This window comes from Pipra filicauda, unplaced genomic scaffold, assembly GCF_003945595.2.
Source record: "Pipra filicauda isolate LSUMZ 115617 unplaced genomic scaffold, ASM394559v2 scaffold105_size2325265_pilon, whole genome shotgun sequence".
NCBI classification, from domain to species: Eukaryota; Metazoa; Chordata; class Aves; order Passeriformes; family Pipridae; genus Pipra; species Pipra filicauda.
The window spans coordinates 2,127,931-2,148,287 of NW_024103496.1; the positions used below are offsets into that span (position 1 = coordinate 2,127,931).

Consider the following 20,357-nt stretch of genomic DNA (forward strand, 5'->3'; position numbering starts at 1 on the left):
CAAACATATCAACATAAAAAGAGGAGAGGCTTCTTTTATAACAGTTTTATTTACCTGTGTTAAACCTAAATTTAGGTTAGAATGGATTGCCTCTAATTGGGCATTGTATAATAAAGCTTTTAGGTCAGCCCCCGTGAACTGCTCTGTTTTTGCTGCCAAATCCTGAAAGTCCACATCATTTGCCAAGGACAGGGAATGACTGAGAGCTTTTAAGATTTCATAGCGTGAATTCTGTAAAAAAAGGAAAAAAAAGTCAGTAAAGCAACCTGTTATTTTACTTGTCCTGATTGTTAGATGGTGCTTTGGCCCTGTCACAAGCAACTTCCTCTCTGAGGGAGAAAAGTGTTTTTTTAAAGAAGATACTACCCTAATACTAGAAAGATACTACCCCTAACCAAATGCAGTATACAGGGAAATATATTTCTCTAAATATCCAGTCAATATCATAAAAATATGAAAGTGAAGTCTGCTACTCATATGTCCTTTTGTAAAGAGAAGGATGATGGAATTGAAAAATTTCTGTTTACTTGAATGATCTGACTCTAAACCAGAAGTTTAAAACACACACAAAAAAATATAAAAAGAGAGAATATCTATGCTCTTAAGGCACAGGATTAACTTCTTCATGTGTTCCAGAATGAAATTATGTGGTACTTGTTAAATGTGTGAACTAATCTGAAAATGAACAGCACTAGTTTTTTCTCATAAAATGGGAATCAAATGCACATATTGTACAGCCTCAAAGGAATGGCTATGGTTCAAGCAAATCACGTATTTACTGGACTCATAATTCAAAGAAAGATGCAGACCATTACAAACACTACGCTGCATCCAATTTCTTTCTGCAGATTAGTTTCCTGTTTTAATTTTTTTTTTTTTAAATCGGCCATATCCACAGGATATGACTTGTTCCTGAAGACTTCTTTCCCCAGTTTTATGTGAACACATTGACACTGAAGTCAGAATTTATACCGTTGTATAAATGGAGTTGGACAATCAATTCCACTTAGTCCAGGTTTGAAATGCCACTAAATATGTAGTGGATAATATGAAGGAGAACAAAATAATATAAAGGAGATATATATAAAGGATAATATAAAGGAGAACAAAGACCATTAGTTTGATTTTTTCCCTTGCCTCTTATGTGAAATTATTTGTTTTACTCACCTGATCAGGAGGTGGACAGTACAGGCACTTGTCCAGTCGACCTGGCCTTAGCAAAGCAGGGTCAATCAAATCCGGGCGACTAGTAGCAGCTAGCACATAAACCCCTTAGGAAAGTGCAGAAAAACGCCATTAACATCTGCTGAACCTTTGCTTAAAAAGGAGCACACGGATGAATTGTTACCTTGTAAGCCTTCCACACCGTCTAACTGAGTCAACAGTTGGTTAACCACTCGGTCAGTAACTCCTGTGTTGTCATGACCTCGGCGTGGAGCAATAGAATCAAACTCATCGAAGAAAATGATACAAGGCTTAGCTGCCTGAGCTCTAAAAGGGGAAAAAAAAAGGCAAGTTAAGTTTCAGTCACACGTAAAATTGCTTAGAAATATTAAAGGTAATTGTTTTTGCTTCAGAGGACAGTTATCTTTAATGAAAGAACAGAAAATCTGTTTTCTGTGGAATTTAAGAGGTTCTGACTAACTGGATTGCAATGTAATCACCACTCACTTTTATGACATACTTTGCACTTGCTTTATCATTTCAGAAGTGCTTAACTGTCATTTTAATAAACATGAAAGTTCTAAAATCCAATCGCTTCAGAGATCTTGGCTTACGCATATCTAACAAAAAGACTGCCCACACAATAAACTACGTGAGAAACAAAGGTTATGCAGGATATGTTTACATTACTGAGCACTGAGAGCCAGTAAGGGCAAACTTGTTAAACGGTAGGTTTTACTGGCACTGAGGAACTCAATACCAAGTCTAATATGATCCTACATATTAAGTGTGCATTATTAGTTGCAGCACACTTGACTGTCTTCTGGAATCATCTGAAAGGAATTCAGCATGTGTTTTCCAAGGCAGTTCGGTGATGTGAACCAGTGTGCTGTAAAATGGAGAGAACTGGGAGTTCAGCTTCAGAAGTGCACTCCTGATCGGAGCCAAACATGCAGTTCTTGAATAATGATGGTCCAGCTGAACCTGCCGAGACACACATCTGGTTCAGGACAACTGATTATTTCAGATGATTTTGTGATCTGATGCCACGTCTCTCCTCAGACAACAAAATTACTTCTTGGTGCTTCAACCAATAAAATTAACTGATAATATCACAAATCTTCACAAAACGAACCTGTTAAAGATATCTCGAACTGCTTGTTCACTTGCTCCAATGTATTTGCTGAGCAGCTCTGGTCCCTAAAAAATAATCAGAAAAGAACATTCATGACACGCCTCTTAGTTTTAATGTGTAATTAAACATCAGCATAGATTTTGTGTACTAGAGTGAATTTTCTTGTAACCAAGACAGTGGCATCTTTGAACAGAAGAGCCAAGGGGTCTAGATAAGTCAAAAAAAATTTTTGAGCGTTCCAACTTATTTTAAAGTAGTCATTTCCATTTTTCTACTATAGTAGAACATGTATTACAGTATCACAAGGCAAAGGTTTACCCTCTATTTTAAAAATCTATTTTAAATATATTGCTCAACTTCACTGTCCAGTGGAAACAAAATCCAAGGTCTTTAAAAAATGAGAAACTAAGAAGATCTAATTAGATTTTATAATTCTGCATAATGAGTAAGTAGACAAAAGAGTCTCAGTAATAAAACTCTGAAGTTCCAGAAATCGGATAGTGGGATATCCAGAGACATGCAAAATTTTGAATGTGAGTTTCTTACTTTGTTATTTTGCCATCACAAGCACATAATTTCAGGTATTATGTTAAGCTATTTCATTCAGTCAATAAAATTAATCAATTAATCTTAAAATCTTGCTACCTTGATACTGATGAAGTTCATTCCACTCTCTCTTGCAACTACTCCTGCTAACAGTGTTTTTCCTGTTCCAGGTGCTCCATACAGCAAGACTCCTGATCTCTGTCGTATGGGCAAGTTCGCAAATAATTCTGGATACTGGAAAAGAGTTTCAATGTGATATATTCTAAAATACTCAATGTACTGTAACATCACTGACTGCTGATCACTTTTGTATAAACAGAATGTGTGTCATTTATTTTTTCCACACTATTATCCCAGCAGCTCATCTGGACTGTTGTCAGTTTACCTGGGGCTGTAGTGGGTTCTGAGGTTTAATAAATACCTAAAATACAAGCAAGTGGGATTTTCTACCAAGATGAAACAGGACAGCTTTATAATGTCCATGCTGCTACTTCTAAATTCCTATTATAACACTGAATTGTATAATCAAATATTCTGTTCAGTCATTTCTCTGAAGACTGAAATGGATGGCTCATCTCAATGTTCAAGTTTAAAGCAAAGTAGAAAGGCCAAAGTAAAACCAAGGGGGACTGATGGACTGGCATTCATCCAAAAGAAAATACTCCTCTAGCAAAAGCACTGCAGAAGACAGTTGGAATTGTTATCTTCAGAGAGCTTAATCACAAACCCTGCAACAGAGACTGTAGCTATACTCCCATACTCTAGAGCAACACTTGATCTGTAGTAAAGCTCAAGCCATTGCCTTTTGTATTTGGAAGAGGGAAGGGGAAGGAGGTTTTCAGTAGCTGAAGATAGTTGAAGAATGGAAAGCTACAAAAGTAGCTTAAAATCATGTCTGTCTTCTTTCTATCAAACAGTGTGTCACACCTTAAAAATCATTCTTTCCCTACTAACATTATGTACAAAATTCAACTAACTAATTTAAAAGAACTTGGTACCTTTGCAGGTAACATGATGGTATCTGTGAGTATTTGCTTCACATCTTTTAAGCCTCCAATCCTGTCCCAGCCAAGGTCTTTAGGTTTATGAAGGTTGACATTTCTCAGAGCTACTGGAGTAAAATCTTTCAGAACTTTCTGAAAATCCACAGTTGATAGGTTCAATTCTGCTTAAAAATGAAAGAAAAAATCCTGAACAAAAAAGAAACAACACAAAGACTACCAGTAACGAATTCCTCAGAATATGCAATAATTAAATAAATTTTAAACATAAAAACTGGTTTTTTATTTCTGTATTAATCCACCACTTCTGGATAACAGAAGCGAGACCATGAAAAAAGATATTTTGTTTTCAACATACCACCATTATCCAATGCATTCTGGTTAGAAACACAGGTATGAACAGCACGATCAACCAGCATAGTAAAATCTCTGGCAACAAAACCTTCCGTTTCTTTTGCAATACATTGGAGGTCAAGATCAGAAAAGTTCTTAGGATCAGAATTCAGTTTCTTTTTTATTATGGAATACAGCATTTCACATCTTTGCTTCTGAAAAACAGAATTGTGCAGCAAGCATATATTGGGTTAACTATACATATGGAGTTCAGGAATTCAAAGAGTAAATACGGGTAAGTTACTAAAATTTCCTTAAATATTTGCATGTCACCAAACCTTCAAATAACAAACTTGAGCAGGCATGAATATAAATCAATGTTAGTTCTTAAGGTGCATTTCAATAAATTCACCAGTTTTATAACTTTAAGTATTTACCTCACCATGGCTACCTTAAATCCAACAATAATAATGAAACAACCCTCCACCCCCGGATTCCACTGTTTTAAACCCATTTTTTCTGTTTCACAGGAAAATGAACCCCTTTCATCTTGTCAGTATGAGTAGAAAATACATTTGAGATGAAATACATTGCATTAGATAAAAATACTTGGGATAATGTTCTTTTGAGATCTTGACTTTTCCAGTGATGTCTCATCCTTATTTGTGTATTAGTATTAAACATAATAAAAGCAGACTTGCAGGAGGTGGGAGAAAGCTACACTGTATCTAACATAGAATCTCCTCCTCAGTGGCTTTTAATAGCTGGCCTGTGATGGAAGACACACCAACAGGAACAACTCATGTTAAATACAAATGAATCATTAGGGGTTCAAAATATTTGCTTTCTCCTGCAAGAAAGTTAATACTGTTTATTCTTCTCTCTATCCATTTTTCTTTTTAAAATGGACTACATTCAAAAGTAAAGGGATACAATTAATATAGAAATCCAAAAACCTTCCCATAAAATTAACATTTAGTTTTAATAACACCTAAAATACACTTTCTGAGGACATACTTATTTCTCTAAGCTTTGAAAAAACACACCTAGGTTTAATTTCACTTATCTACCTGTGGTGACTTAAATGTTTTTACAGAGTTGCTCCTTTAGCATCCCCTTCTATGTAACATGCCTAACTCACCTGTGTTAGATGACTTATTTTACGTTGAATTGAAATATCCTCTGAATATACTGAAGGGTGGGGTCAACTGGGAGTTTTGCTGGATTACTTTTTTTGTTTAAAACTTTATACTGACAGATGTAAGTTCTGAGGTATTTAAGCATCATGAAAGAATTTCTAAGATTTCCAGATTTTTTTCCTCATCTTCGGGTGTAACCTACTATTCTTGCAGCTGCTCCAACATCATATTTGAGGCTGATGAAAGGGCAAAGTACATTTCAACCATTTTATTTGAATTTACCTGATCCGGAGATGGGATACATTTGAAGCACTGGAATATGTGTGTTCCTTGTGCTGAAACCAGGGAAGGATGAAGGGAATGTTCAGACTCACTTGTGGCAATTAATGCAATCAAACTCCCCATGGAAATAACTTCTTTGATTAGATCTTTCAAAACTAAACACAGAAGATATTGCTCCATAAATTACAAAATAACAAAAGATTCTGCATTTCAGAACAGATATTTTTACTGTACTGGAGAGCAGCATAAGGGCACACAAGAAGTAACAGCTTATAACATATTATTTTTATTCCTATGTTTACAAGTTTTATTTTAATTAAAAAAAAAAGATGTATAGTAATTTTCTCTAGAAGAGTACATTCCATTAATAAAATGACATCAGAAGTGCTCTTGAAAAGTTAATTTTGTTACATCACTGATGATGTCTACCACAAGATGTTAAACATGGATTTTTTGTGTGTGCTATTATTCCTTCCATGCAAACAAAAAGGAAAAAAATATAAGAATAAAAACAGATGTTGAGTCTAGAACACAAGCACTCTAAGAAAAAGTAATACATGAAAGTAAGAGAAATTAAGGGTGCAAAGTAGATCTTCAAGGAATAATCTTTAAAGTTCTGTTGTATGCATTATACCTTTAAATAAAGTAGTAAGAAACCCAAACAATTCTGCATGTAACCTAAGAGCACATTTTAAAAAAAGAAATTATAGTAAGATTTTCTGAACTTCAAAAGTAATTCAATAAAAATTACACTAACTTCCTCAAAGTGAGCTAAGAAATGGGAAATATTTTTGCTATGGCTTTATTAATCTTGATCATTTAAACTTAATTTGTGACTTAACCCTGCCTAGATTTTTGGGAATAAAAAGGAACTGTATAATATAGGATATCAAACTACAATTGATTGTCTTATTTTTAACATCTGTGGATTGTTACATTGTAAAACAAATTAGAAGTTCTTAAAAGTAGACCAAGTACAACGATAAAGAAGTTGGTACTCATCTAAAAGAAGCTGGTTCTAAACATCAGTAAGTATCAAATTTATGTATTGCTGTAATTATAAATAATTATGGGAAACACACAATCAAATTATCAATAGTTGTCAGTTAAAGATTCATCTGCAGTTTGTAATCAGTTGCAATGTATTTGAGTGCATGAACAACTTAAAAAAAAAAAGGAGAAGCCTTTACCACTGGCAGTGGTACTGACAACAGGCATCACCATCAGCAGTAGTGGTGGAACCACTACTGGCAAGCACTACTCCAAGTTCCAGAGTGGACTATTTTGATTCAGCTAGTGGTCCACAAATGGCCTAAATAGCAAAATTTGTGCATCTCTGCCTTAATATCACACAGTCCAGAGGCAATAATGATACAGACAGAATTGTTCAGGTAAGAGAGGACAATTCAAGTGCAAGAAATTCTAAGTTACGTTATATTTGCATCCAGACACAGGTAGCACAGTATTACCATAAGCAAGTCTATTGCTTTGAACGGTTTCAGGGCTGTTCTCATGCTCTGGTGTAGAAGGTACTCCAACAATGTGATCAAGATCATCCATCAAAAGAATGGATGGTTGTCTCCATGCTGCCTCTAAAAAAGCTTCTTCCACGTTTTTCCTTATGTTTACTAATCTTTTTCCTAAAACAAAATACTATTATAATGACAGAACGTATCAGGAAAAAAAAATCAGACTGACTATATCTTGCTCACATAATACCACAATGTTTTGATTTGTCTAGCTTAACTTTACACCTATAAATCCAGGTACCAAGATTAAACCAGTCAACAATCAGTAAAGAAAGGAGTCTACATCTTCTATAAAAAAGTACTAGAAGGATAGACGTCCTAAAATGAGATTAATCATCTTTCACTAACTGCTATAGAAGCCTACAGGTTTAATTTCCAGACAGTTAAAACCAGAGCAGTATCAGCAGCATTTCTTAAATAGCGGGATCAGCAGCTATTCTCAAATAGCTACTAAAGAGTCCTGTAATTGGAAGAATTTTCCAGAGCAAAGGACCAAGCTCTTCATCAATCCTTCCCTTTTTCTCTGAAGCAAGAAGCTTAGTAGGATCTTAAGCAAAAAGAGTACATCCATGCAACATAAGGGCTCTGTAAGAAAACAGTTAAGTATCTTCTGCTCTAAAACAGCAAGACTGTTTAGAAAACCCAGCAAATGAAAGAGCAAAAAAAATATCCTTTTTTGTCCTGTTCCATCTCTGTGCAAAATACTCATTTTGAAGTCACAAAACATAAGGATTCATCTCATCATCATCATCATCTATAATCACGAGCACTAGACGACTATTGCCAAATATACTAGGTTAGTAAACATGTCATCATAATCAGGTTTCAGTTGGTCTTTTGATCATTCTTTGGTGCCTGTATCATTCTTTCACCAAGCAATACAGGTATCCTTAAACGCTTCACCTGGCACAGCTGAAAAAACACACAGTCCAACTTGCAGCTTCTTCCTATTTTGCAACAATTAGAAATAAGCATGGCAAGCATAGTTTGAATATGGTGGTAGTACATGGAACAGAAACTGATAAAAGTGTGACAGAAGTTTACAGCAGCTGTATTTTCATGAGACTGTTGAAGACAATAATTGTGAGGCATCGAATATCCTTCAAAAGCAGCAATAATACTAGAATAATTATTAAGACTAAATAGAGTAACTTCATAACTGTGCCTCTTTATCGTACAGCAAACATTTGAGATTTAAAAAAATATCATCATACCTCTTAAAGCTTTACAATCAATTACTTCTACGTGAGCATCCAGTCTATCGAAAGCCTCTCTGCAGATGGCCTTTGCTAACGTTGACTTTCCACTTCCCTACAAAAGTAAATGTGAGCTGGTGTAAATTGATAGTACCAGTTCCTTCTGTATACACCAATAAACAAGCTTGGAAAGCTGTACACATGCTGGGATTATTCCTCACTAAAAGCATATATGGTATTCTGTCTTTGTATCACTTGGCAGAAACCAAAGCCCTAGAGTGAAACAAATATAAACAAATTCAGAGTGGATACATCGACTACATATAGTGTTCTGATTCCACTGAGTTCAGTCCTAAGACATGCTCTAGTTTCAGTGGAATATAGTATTAAATGGATCACTGTAAGAGGCAACAGGAAAATAATACTATCAACTCCATTGCCATTTTATGTTAGAACACAGGAGAAAATATTTTATCTTATTTTCATTCAATATTTCAGAGACAAGAGGTGTTTATTATACTATAAACACGAAGTAGATTAATCCCCTATGGGAACAAACTGAAATTGCATTGGTAGCAGTCTTTAAAACTTACACTTTTTATATATATACACATGAAATATGAATATATGCTGAAGAAGTGTGCATATAATCTGTATACATATCTATAAGACGATGTTTTGCTGAATTACCGCTGTTCAGCTAACTTGCTGTTTTTTCAGCTTGTTCTTTATTCTTTGGAATTTGTGTGGTAACGAAGAAAACTAATGAAAACTATGGAAAACAATCTGGAAGGGTTTGGAAAGTGGAAGTAGTGAAGTATGTACCTTTCCTCCTGTGAGAAGCACTCCTCCACTCCGCAGTCCCACAGCAATAGCAGCCAGCTTTTGAGACAAAGGACGCCCCAGAAGACTGTGGCTTATGTGTTCAAATAAAGATGTTCCTAATTTGTCCACTCCTCTGTAAGGTAAAGGAGACATTAAATGGCCTAGAGTAGCATCCATACACACAGAAGCAGCAATAGCCTGCACTATGGGGAAGTTACAATGCTGACAGATTGTGATGTACTTCACCCCTTCAACAAAAAGATGAAGACAACTCAGTCTGAAGAGACAGCACTTCTATTCTGCAGTGGTGACACAGGGGACACAGACAGACATTACAGAACATGCCCACAAAGGAAGTGCTATCTATTATTGTACACCACACCACACTAGCATAAGGTAGGTCTCAGAAGTTAAGAATTAACCATCTTTTGGGGCTTCATCTACTTGAGTGTCTGAGTAACAACCTACAAAGGAATGTAACGAACTGGTAAAACATGGAGCATGGCTGGGTCAGAAAACTCAGTCTTTTCAGAAATGAAACAACCCATAGTTCATGTGAAGACATCCTTATCCTTCACTCACCCTCAATCTTCGTGACTTTCAATATAATAGCGCTCCTGTCAGGTCCACAAACAGCAAAGCTACCAGTTTTGTATTTGAACTTTAAACAGGAAGTGTTGTTCCATGAGAAACGGAATGAACAAATGAATCCTAGTTTCTAACATCTCTACCCTACCACATCCCATCACTACCAGACTGCCCCTGTATCAGTTCCCCTTCCCTCTTCAATAATGGTATGCTGAGTTGCTTTTCACAATGTCTCAGTAATATCCTCAGTTGCCCTTCATAACACTGACAGCATACTATCACAACACTCCGAGCCTCTCAAGTCTCCTCTGCCCCATCCCTACTTCAAGTTTGCTACACAGTGCCACTGTTTTCCCTTGTACTAAGGACTACAGCACTCTGCATTTCTCTCCTCAGCTGACAATTCTGGCAAAACTTTTAGGAACCACAATTCTTTCAGACCCATACTATCAAATACAGTTAAACAAGTAAACAGGTTGAAATTATTGTGGGAAGAGGATTGACAATTTTGCTTTATTTGGAAACTTCAGAAGACGTAGAAGTCTGTTTATACTGCTTAGAACAACAGCAGGAGCTGCTGAACTATCAGTATTTCTTCCAAAAGTCTCCAGTTCTGAGTTCCAGTTCTGATGTGGTCTCAGTTCTGAGACCTCCCATTCTGTTGACAGACATGCCAAAATTTTCAGTGTGAGTGCCTTTAGTCACATGAAGTTTTCTATTCACTGCAGTAAGACCATTCAAGCACAAAATAAACCATCTACATGAATTACAATAAGGTCTGAACCTGATCTACCAAAAGATGCAGAGTTTTGCTTAAATCTGGTTTAGTTTTCAAAAACTCTGAATTTCCACCAATAGTATTTTTTTCTAATTCTCATTCCCATTCCCTCCCATGTTTTCTTCTATGAAAATATCTCACCCTAAACTGTTTAGTTTGTGGTATGGAAGGTTCTTGTCTGTATCACGCATAGGTGGCTGGCTGTCACCATCAGCTTTTCTAGTTACAGGATGTAAAAGAACCTAAAAGGAAAGAGTTAGGACTTTAGATTAAATATAACTACAGAAGAAGGATATAGAAGTGACTAGCCATTTTTGGAATTGTGTAAAGAAAATGTTGCATATATGCTTTGCTGAAGCTTACTGCGCTTGAAAGATGCATGCAATGGTAAAATGGAATAGATACAATTATTTCCAAAATACAATCCAGTGTTGACAGTGATGTAATAACCTATGATTAGATGTTGAGTCAATTGCTGTTTGTACCAGACTGTACAAACTGTACCTGTAACTTGTTCCTTCTCCTGTGCCCTCACCTGTTGTGCTGGCAGGAGTACTCGTGAGGTAGAACAGTGAAAGAGATCAGGAATCTGATCTGGGTAAGATCGGATTTGACAAAACACCTGGCATGAATTTTTCAGTCTTGTTCACCAAGGAGTTAGTATGGAAAGCTGGGCAGGCACACAGGGTTAACAGAGGTTCACAGACAAGAACAGGCTGGTAGGAGATGCTCACACTGCTAGTAAGAAATGCATTTTGCCCTTTCATCTTAGTACCACTCACTAGAACAATTTGTAGAAGCCTTATTGTACTTTACTACTAGTAAAAATAAAGCTCTGGTTTTACTTTTTCTTTTAACAGGAATCCTAAATTTTGCAGAAAAATTCTATTCTAAACAGCCAAAAAGACACCATAATTCTCCACTAAAATTTCACTGTATGAGTTTAAAGATGAAAATTGTTATCCCAGTCCTATAACCTGGAGTAATGGGCACTGGTTCAAGCAGGATTATTAATGGATTAATCTCCCAAGAAAGGAAACATAGAAGAAACAAAAGGCACAGAAACTGTATCAGAGAGAAGGCAGGGTGAGAGTGGTAGGTTTGAATGGGGAATATGTCTCATGTTTGGCAGAACAATATACTGTTCCTGCTAGAGACTGTGAAGTGGTTTAGTTAGCAAAGGAAAAAACAACTAAGTATAAAGATGTTCAAACTTGGACAGTACTGACTTTCCTCTGTTCTAACTGATTTTTCTGACATTTTGATAAAGACTATGAAACTCAGTGACAAGCATTGCATGCCTGGAATCTTAAGCTACAAAATAACAAAGATATAATTTCATGAATAGACTAACATTATTTATTTTAAAAGGGAAACAAAAATACATAATATATAAAATGCAATATATTCGACACAAGTATAACAATTTAAATTACTTGATACCTGACTATGTGATATTTACTTGTATATTAGTCTTTTGCAGCAAACTGGGACTCAGTATAAAAATATTCTCAGACTTATTCTCTTCAGTGTGCACAGGATGCACTACACTAAGGACAAACTCCTCCATTCCTGTAAAAACCCAAGGAACAACTATTAAAATTCCAAATAAATTCAGTTTTCATTCCTCACAAGGTAAACAAGATTAGAGTATTATTATGATAGAATCCGAAAGAATAAAAAACATTAATCATTTTTAAAGCATGCTTCAAGCTTACACTTTCCATGTAAAGAAGTATCAGTTATGTTAAATGGTGTATATAGAAATTAAATGGTATAGTGGCTAACTAAATTCCATAGTGGACAGTTAAGACAGCTACAGCACAGGACAGTATTATCCTTGCCTTCTTTAAAAGATAGATGTATACAGTCTCTGCTTGTCATCATCCACGGGTGATCATCAGTACTTGAATCCTGCAGCCAAGAACTGAAAGCACATTTAACATCATCTTCATGTATATCTTTATGCTAAATAGGAAAAAGGAAAGATGTAAATAAAACAAAACTAGGTGTAAATAAAAATCTTTTCCTCCTATGCACAAGGCATTTGTTTCTTTTATGGCAGTAGAGAGATAAAAGAAAATATAGAAATTTTAGTAATTTAGAAAAGACCATTTTGCCAACAAGCACAATTTCTCCCACCTGCTCTATGGAAAGTACCTGTCTAGCCCTTGCTACGGCCACAGTTGAATCTCTAAAGATTTTATCTTCGGAACACGGATGTGAGGGCAAGGAAAAGCTTTTATTTTTGTTTTACTCATCTGTCTTGCCAGACCCAAGGGCACTGCTCAGCTCCTGGGTTTGAAGGTATGCACAAATATTGACCTGAGACTTATTTGAGGTGCTTGTTACACCCCTCCCTTCCCTGTATACCCTTTTCCTATATAAGGAACCCTGGGCTCATCCAATTCAGGGGCATCACCAACAAACTTCAACAGGCAGGCAAAGTGACTTATCCCAGATCACCTAGATAAATGGAATAGGAGAAGAAATTGAGTCTAGATCGCGTATCTCCTGGCTAAGCTCCTAATCAGAGAAGCAAAACTCCTATCTAGAAAAGGGGAATCAATGAAGATCTTGGAAGCAGTGTTAGAAAGGAAAACTAAAGCTACTGTCATAATTGTTTCTGCATTTGTCTGTTTTTTTTCAAGAACTAAAAAAACTTCAACTGAATTAGAAAGGAAAGGCAGAAATTTGTATTCAAAACATACAAAAGCACATATAACTACTTTTTCTTTACAATTTTAGCGGATTACTGTTGGAATATCACAGAATCTTCTCAGTTGAAAGTGACTCACAAGGATCATCAAGTCCAACTAATACTTCTTTGATCTCCAACAAGAAAAAATATGCAGTTCAACCATTTTTCTGTAGGTAAGAAACCAAATTAAAATATTGGGGATAAAGAACAAACCTGCATAAGCCTTGTTATGATGGCAAGTGCTGTACTTAAAGCTTTGAGGGGTAGCTAACATGGGAAATAATCAGGCCAGTGTTACATAGTAACAAGCATACAGTACTTTACAGAGAAATACATCATTCCAGAGCTACATCTTATGGACTGTGAGAACTGATACTAAGTGTGTTCTTACTGTCACAGATGCTCATTCAGAATGTGTCCCTCTTACAGGAAAACCAGAGGGATTCAATGATATAACTCTAGAAGATTAAATCTTTAGCATGAGGAAAAGAAAAATTAAAAGAAAGTCAAAAACTAAACAGTACATAAAAATTATGATAATTTCACTGCAACTGTCTTTCTTCAGAAATCCACTGGGCACTGCAATGTCTGGAGAATATCAGGATGTCTTCATCCAGATGACTTAAACTGGATATTTACTCTTTAACTGTATTTTTTGTGTTTGTTTTCATAGGTTTAAATGCATACACTTCAAATTTGCTAGGTTTGAACCCATATTAATGTACTTCAAATGAGGGTCTGATGCAAAATTATTATTGGTTATTGTTGCTATTTTGACAGTGTTTATGTTTGAGACCTAATTTAACAGAAAATTTATCTTTCCCCTACCAATGCCATTTCTCCTTCATGTCAACATCCTTTTTAACATGAAAGACATCAGAAATTCTCACAATTTGAGAAAATAGAAGATCCTATGATTTAAAATGTGCTATACAGCATTCCTCTAACAGCTTCAGGAAACAAAAAGTCAAAATTTACAAGTCCTGTTTCCTCCACCCTCTGTGACCTCTACCAGTTCCTTTAAATAGAAAATTTTTACAATTAGCATGCTAAACTAAACTATTCGAAATATCTACCAAGTCTAAACCAAAATTATACAAAATACTAGATAAGCCCTGTTTAAGTAGATCATAGCAACCTATTAACTTTAACATACACAGCCAAAAGAAAAAGCCGGGAATTATACAAAAAAAGAAATTCCTTTGGAGTTATGTCATACACAACAGACAACCTTCAAACCATCACATAACAAATTAAAACAAATAAACATACCCCCCCCTCAACTTGACCAGAGCAACATTACCAGTTTTCCAATACATGAACAAATATGTGACCAAGAATATCAACTCACTAAGTTCTGTTTGGGTTGCAGCATAAGAGACACAGGAATTTTAGGAATAGATTCAACTGACTGAATTCGGACTGCTGAGTGTATTTCAATACTTAGTTTTTTTCTCAGACCATCGGGAATCTGAAATATTTTAAACAAAAGGAAGCATTAGAAAGTAAAACAGTTATAACATTGCATATATCATACGAAGAATTTCTCCATCACTAATAAAACCTCTACATTTGATCATTGATCTGTTCATAATCTGCAAGAGAATTAAGAAGGAAACCATAAAATTGATGGTGGTATCAGACTCATTCTTTCATGCACACTTCTGATTACCTTTTATCCTATTCGTTAAAGTGCTCACTACAGCTGATCTTCTTCTAACTTCTTTAAATAAAAACCAAAAGCTTGAAAAAAAAGATTTAGGAGGAACTCTTAAGTTGTAAGAATGCTTTCAGTATTGGAGAAAAACAGCAATGCTATTTTCATTTGCTGATTAAAATTAATTTTACATGGGCAGGTAAATATACATAGGCCATTACAGAGACCAGAACTAAGCACGGCTGAAGCACAGAGAAAGAAAATCCAGTCTCCCTAAATCCTACTAGTCAGTTTACCCTTTTAAAAATAAAACTCCTTTTCAATCATTCTGTGTTATTTTAGACTTATATCCAAATTGAAAACATTTCATAAATATTTATTAAGTCTGAGAGACTTTATGATTGGTGGCATTTGGAAAATTGTTATGTCTCTCAAAAGATTTCATGGCAAAGACCACTGCAGGTTCTTGCTCTCATTCTTAACAGAGCAATAAGTGAATGGTGAGAAGTGTATTATGTCGAAATAGTCAAATGGTGATTTGGAGCACATCTTATTTATTTTTGTTAATCCTACATGTCCTTCCAGGAAAGAAAGAACATAATCAGGCAGTAGTTCTGCCAGAACAACCTGAAATATCAGTATCTCCACACCAGGACTTGTGCCACCTTGCCAAATGGCATATAAAAACTAAAACAGTGTAAATTATATAAAAACCAGTTATTTGATATTAATTTTTAAGATGTATTTTAAAGAGTATATAAAAAGACTCGCAAACATCATGTAGCACCTGGGATACGTGATCCCATTACTTTACAGTTTGATGACCCCTAGAGCGCAAGGCACATTTCAAAGTGCTAAGTGATGGTAAGAGCCTCATTTTGCAGTACTGAATGTATGTAAGTAGATACTTCCACTTTCTCATGAATACAATAGCTACCTACAGATTTTGAAACAAGCATGTATTCCCTCCAGAAACACTGAAGCACTTTCCTCATTTGGTGAATGACTGCAAAGCACAGCTCTAGTAAACAGTACTTGATTCTAGTATACTCTACTTCAGAGCTTAACACAAAGTCCCAAAACTGCACATTAAGTAGCCAGTTCCACAATTATCCAAAAGAAAATACTATCAAATAAAAGGCCCAAAAGATAGCATGCTCAAACTGACCCAAACTCTTCCAACATGTAGGGTTTCCTCATTGTGGCCATACTCTATGACACTCTTTAGGTCTTCAAATCCATTCCAAACGATTTGAACAACAGATCCCTCACTGGATGCTTGACTGCTATTAGAATCAGAATGACTTTTGTCTTGCGTACTAGTCAAAGGCTTTTGCTTTTCAAGTGGCAGATTTTGCTTTGCTTCTTGGTGACGCTGTCTCGGGGAAAGCAGCTCATTAATTTTCCCATAAGATACTACAGGATTTGGATCCAAATCAATAAATTCTAAATTCCAAGGAAAAACATGAATAGCATTGCATTTCAGAAATGCATGAGTGGCAGATGCATTCTGTACGCTGGGAGGCTGGGACTGACATACTCTAAAAATGGAATCCATGTGAATTAAGTTCAGCAGCTTGTCTTTGAAGGTGCTCATTTCATCTTTATCACACAAAGTCTTTTGTTTCTGCAAAGATGTATGAGAGAAAATGTTCCCCATGAAATTCCATATATTTGGGAGAACATTTGAGCCAAACGTCATGTTTGCATCAGCCTTACTCTGTTCAAGGATTCTAGGCTTTAAGTAAGGTTGTTTGGCAAAAGGATCCTTTACTGTTTCTTCTTGCTCCATGTTATTTTTCACAAAATTTCTGAGTAAGATGTCATTTTCTGTGGAAGGTGTGCTGGTGACATTCTCCTCCGGTCCATGTGTTTTGGGACATACCAGAAGCTCCGTGCATGGTTCTAATCTCCCATATGGGGCTGCTGGCATAAGTGCACCTAAGTATGAACAAAACATGCCAATGAATGCATTCACTCCAGCAAAACACCTTCCTGGAGGTGCCATGAGAGCCTTCAGCTCTGCTTACCGATTCTGATGTAAACATGAGTGTGCTGTTCAATCCATACGGGAAAGATGGCTCTTGGAAACACTACTCGAATCTGGTCCAGAAGATGTTTTTCAAGAGAGGAAGCATGCAGCTCCTGGGAAAATGTGATATCATTATAAATTAAATACTGCATACATTTTTAGCATTTGTCTGAAGATAAAAACTGTACATCTCTTTCTAATAAACCATTTGAAATATAAAATATAACTAAACCCCACATTTAGTATTTCCTTACGGGCTGAAAAGAATGGGGCATTGTGCAAAAAACTGCTTGTGTCAGAACCTCTATCATCTGTAAGACAAAGACATGAACACTAGAAAGGGTTTTATTACCAGAATTTCCCAATCATCTGCTGTGAGTGGTTCCACTTCTACTTGCTGACAGGAGGAGACATGGGAACAGGGTTCAAGAAATACCTGACAAAAGTAACACCAAAATATTTAGCTTCTTATTTTTAGGCATATAAAAGCTCCATCTTTTATTTCAAGTAGAAAATTGACATCTCCTTCATTATATGTTTTCAGTACTTGGAACATACATCATCTTAATGACAGCAGGTAATTCATAAACAGATTAATGCTCAATGGATTGGAAATGGATGGCATTGGGCACACTTGGAGACTTCAACAAACCATGAATGGAATGAATGTGAAAAGCATCAAGAGCTTGATCAGCTGATAACAAACAATCAATTTTTAATACACCTTGATCAGATAACCATCTTTACATTTTTTATTCTTTATTTTTAAATGTACAGGACTTTAGAAAGCTGAAAAATTCATTGAGTTGTGCACAAATTTAGACAAGGCAACACCAGCCGAAAAATTAGGGAAAAAGTACAATACAAAACAAGCCCAGGTCCTTTATGAATGGTTTCATAGGATGCAGCCTCATCTCCACAGAACAGTTTTAATGTCCTGTGTATCAGGAACAATGATAAAAGCTATTGTGGCTTAGGTTTTTCAGAATGCATTAAACACGTATTTCAAAAGTCATTTTTTACCAAAGGTTTCATTTGACAAAAAATAATAATTTTCAAACAACATCATGTCATGGTTTTTTAAACAAACTTTGTTATTTCTTTCTTGAGATAAAACTAGTTACCTGCATTGTGAGAGAGAGAATTATATCAGGTCACCTTTTATAAAAGTAGCAATCGATTTTAAATTCCTCTAGGCCCTCAGTCTGAAGTAAAAATTGAGAGGAATCTTTTCCCCAACATGGCAAATAGAAGATCTTACTGTTATGAAACACAGCAAACACGCAATTCCTGAATCCAAAATAATGGCAAAACTACCTAATTATTCACATATTCATTCGACTGTACAGATGATTACTTCCAGGCAAAGCCGAGTGAGGTTTTCTTGCGTTTCCTTTGTCCATTGTTTTCCTGTTGAAGGCTATTAATTGTTAGTACTGAAATGGGTAGATACCTTGCTGCTGAACTATTAAATTAGAAATTTCTGCAAAGAGACACATAATTTCTTGAGAAAATACGTTAAAACAGTAAACAAGGTAAGATAATACACTGCTCTGAATCACATTCTTTGATGCCTTCCACTATGCTGAATAAAATTTTGCATATGAGAGAACAGGCATATATGAATATACTACACAACAACACTGTGTAGAGCAATACCTTTCTATTCTTGTTTGTTTAAATCTCCACCTATTAATACAAAAAAACCCCTTGGATTAAGAGGTTTTAGTAGTCCCATGTCATAAAACTCTGCCTGCCTCTTGGGCATCTCTTAAACTTCTGCCCAATGACAGAGTAATTTACGAGAGGTTTAACAGTGTCCAAGAGTAAGAGATGAATTTAAATATAAGTTCAAAGGAAGAGGGTACATGGCGACATATGGTGAAGAGGCAGAAAAAGGGATGAAAATTTAACCCCCATATAAGTTAAACAAGAAGAAATATGCAATAAGTCAACAGTTACTTTAAAACAATGGGAACTCCTAGCAAAATATTCCCATTACCAACTTGTTCAATTGCCTACAAGTGTATTTTCCTAAAATTAATGGCACTGAGAATAGCTGTTCCATCCCTGCTAAGACCTACCTACAAGCATTATTTAGGCAATAGTTAATGATTTAATGAGAAAATCTTTTCGTGTTTGAAACATTTCAGGATAGTTAACGTTTCTCATGAGCAGACATAAATGCAGTAACTGTCTAAATACATCAAATAAGAAGGTCACAGCTAACTCATAAAGTATTGCCTTTCAGGTATCCTGCAATATATTCTTTATTTAAATAAGAAAAAAAAAATGCATTTCAAACCTGTTCTCCATCTGTGATGCCAAGTTTCTCTGCTAACTGTCTGTTAATCTCTGCAATATTTTCATCTCGGTGACCTCGATGCCTGATTTCCATCCAGCTCAAAAATACTGGTTGATGACCATAGGACACTTTCACAGCTTGGCCCTATGAGTTCCAAAGAAATAAAATAAATTAACATAAACCAAGCTAAATAAGATGGCTATTAGACAACCTAAACTGTATTTAATTAGAGAGATTAAAGGAATTAAAAGCATTTTCTGGACTTTACAATTTATTTGCACAACTCTTAACACAGAAGTGCATGTTGGTTTCAACTCTTAAAACAGTTTTTTATTTTTATGGACTATTTTAAAGTAACAAAAGTAATTCTTCCTTCTGCATTATATGGTATTAAAAAATATCTTACAGAAAAGTATAACTACACAATTGCATTTCCAAAATGAGGGGGAAAATATGCATAAATTTCATAGGAATTATAACATTTGCATGGTCTCCAAGAGTGCTTTCATGACACATTTAAAATAAGTCACAAATCATATTAACTCAGACCAAAATGATCTTATCAATCTGTTTTAGAACCATTCAGGCATTATGATCCCAAACTGAAGAATCTCAGTATGTTCAGTCAGTTTCCATATAGAGAGACTGTATCTTACACTGTATTTACACTGGTATTTTCTGTAATTTTTTCGGAAGTTATTTTTGCGAAAATTTAGTGACGAAGAGACAATGTACACTGTGAATATACCACAGATTTACTTGTTAAAACAGTGATATTTTCTGTTCTGTTCTCAACTGTATTCTAAAAATTTCCAATATTATTTGACTTTTTTTGTAAACTCTGAAAATATCTTCAGAGAAGATACAAAATGGTTCCAAGACCCTTTTACCAAAGGTAATATTTAATTCCCTATATCCACAGATAACAATCCTAAACATTCACTGGTCAGATTATGTCACTAATCTGTTCTAGAACAGGCAGCAGTCACAAGTATTGAGGCCATGTGGATGAGAACACAGCTGCGATGGGCAGGGCACGTCTCCAGGATGAAGGACCACCGCCTCCCTAAGATCTTGCTTTATGGTGAACTTGCCACCGGCTGCCGCAAGAGAGGAGCCCCCAAGAAAAGATACAAGGACTCCCTG

The 20,357-nt window shown here is 35.6% G+C and overlaps 1 protein-coding gene across 8 annotated transcripts in view; it reads right to left on the bottom strand.

The window, feature by feature from the left end:
- PEX1 (peroxisomal biogenesis factor 1) overlaps positions 1-20,357 on the bottom strand; it is a 35,088-nt gene that overhangs the window by 12,955 nt on the left and 1,776 nt on the right. For all 8 annotated transcript variants that reach the window (XM_039379954.1, XM_039379940.1, XM_039379930.1 and 5 more), the window contains exons 2-20: positions 19,212-19,355; positions 17,259-17,342; positions 16,905-17,019; positions 16,043-16,815; positions 14,569-14,688; positions 12,361-12,484; positions 11,979-12,088; positions 10,658-10,758; positions 9,151-9,283; positions 8,344-8,440; positions 7,070-7,240; positions 5,601-5,755; positions 4,205-4,394; positions 3,844-4,010; positions 2,945-3,079; positions 2,300-2,364; positions 1,349-1,491; positions 1,168-1,271; positions 55-231 (exon numbers count right to left, since the gene is read on the bottom strand). In XM_039379954.1, coding sequence (XP_039235888.1) covers positions 55-231; positions 1,168-1,271; positions 1,349-1,491; positions 2,300-2,364; positions 2,945-3,079; positions 3,844-4,010; positions 4,205-4,394; positions 5,601-5,755; positions 7,070-7,240; positions 8,344-8,440; positions 9,151-9,283; positions 10,658-10,758; positions 11,979-12,088; positions 12,361-12,484; positions 14,569-14,688; positions 16,043-16,815; positions 16,905-17,019; positions 17,259-17,342; positions 19,212-19,355 — 3,108 coding nt within the window. The remainder of the gene's footprint in view (positions 1-54; positions 232-1,167; positions 1,272-1,348; positions 1,492-2,299; positions 2,365-2,944; positions 3,080-3,843; positions 4,011-4,204; positions 4,395-5,600; positions 5,756-7,069; positions 7,241-8,343; positions 8,441-9,150; positions 9,284-10,657; positions 10,759-11,978; positions 12,089-12,360; positions 12,485-14,568; positions 14,689-16,042; positions 16,816-16,904; positions 17,020-17,258; positions 17,343-19,211; positions 19,356-20,357) is intronic.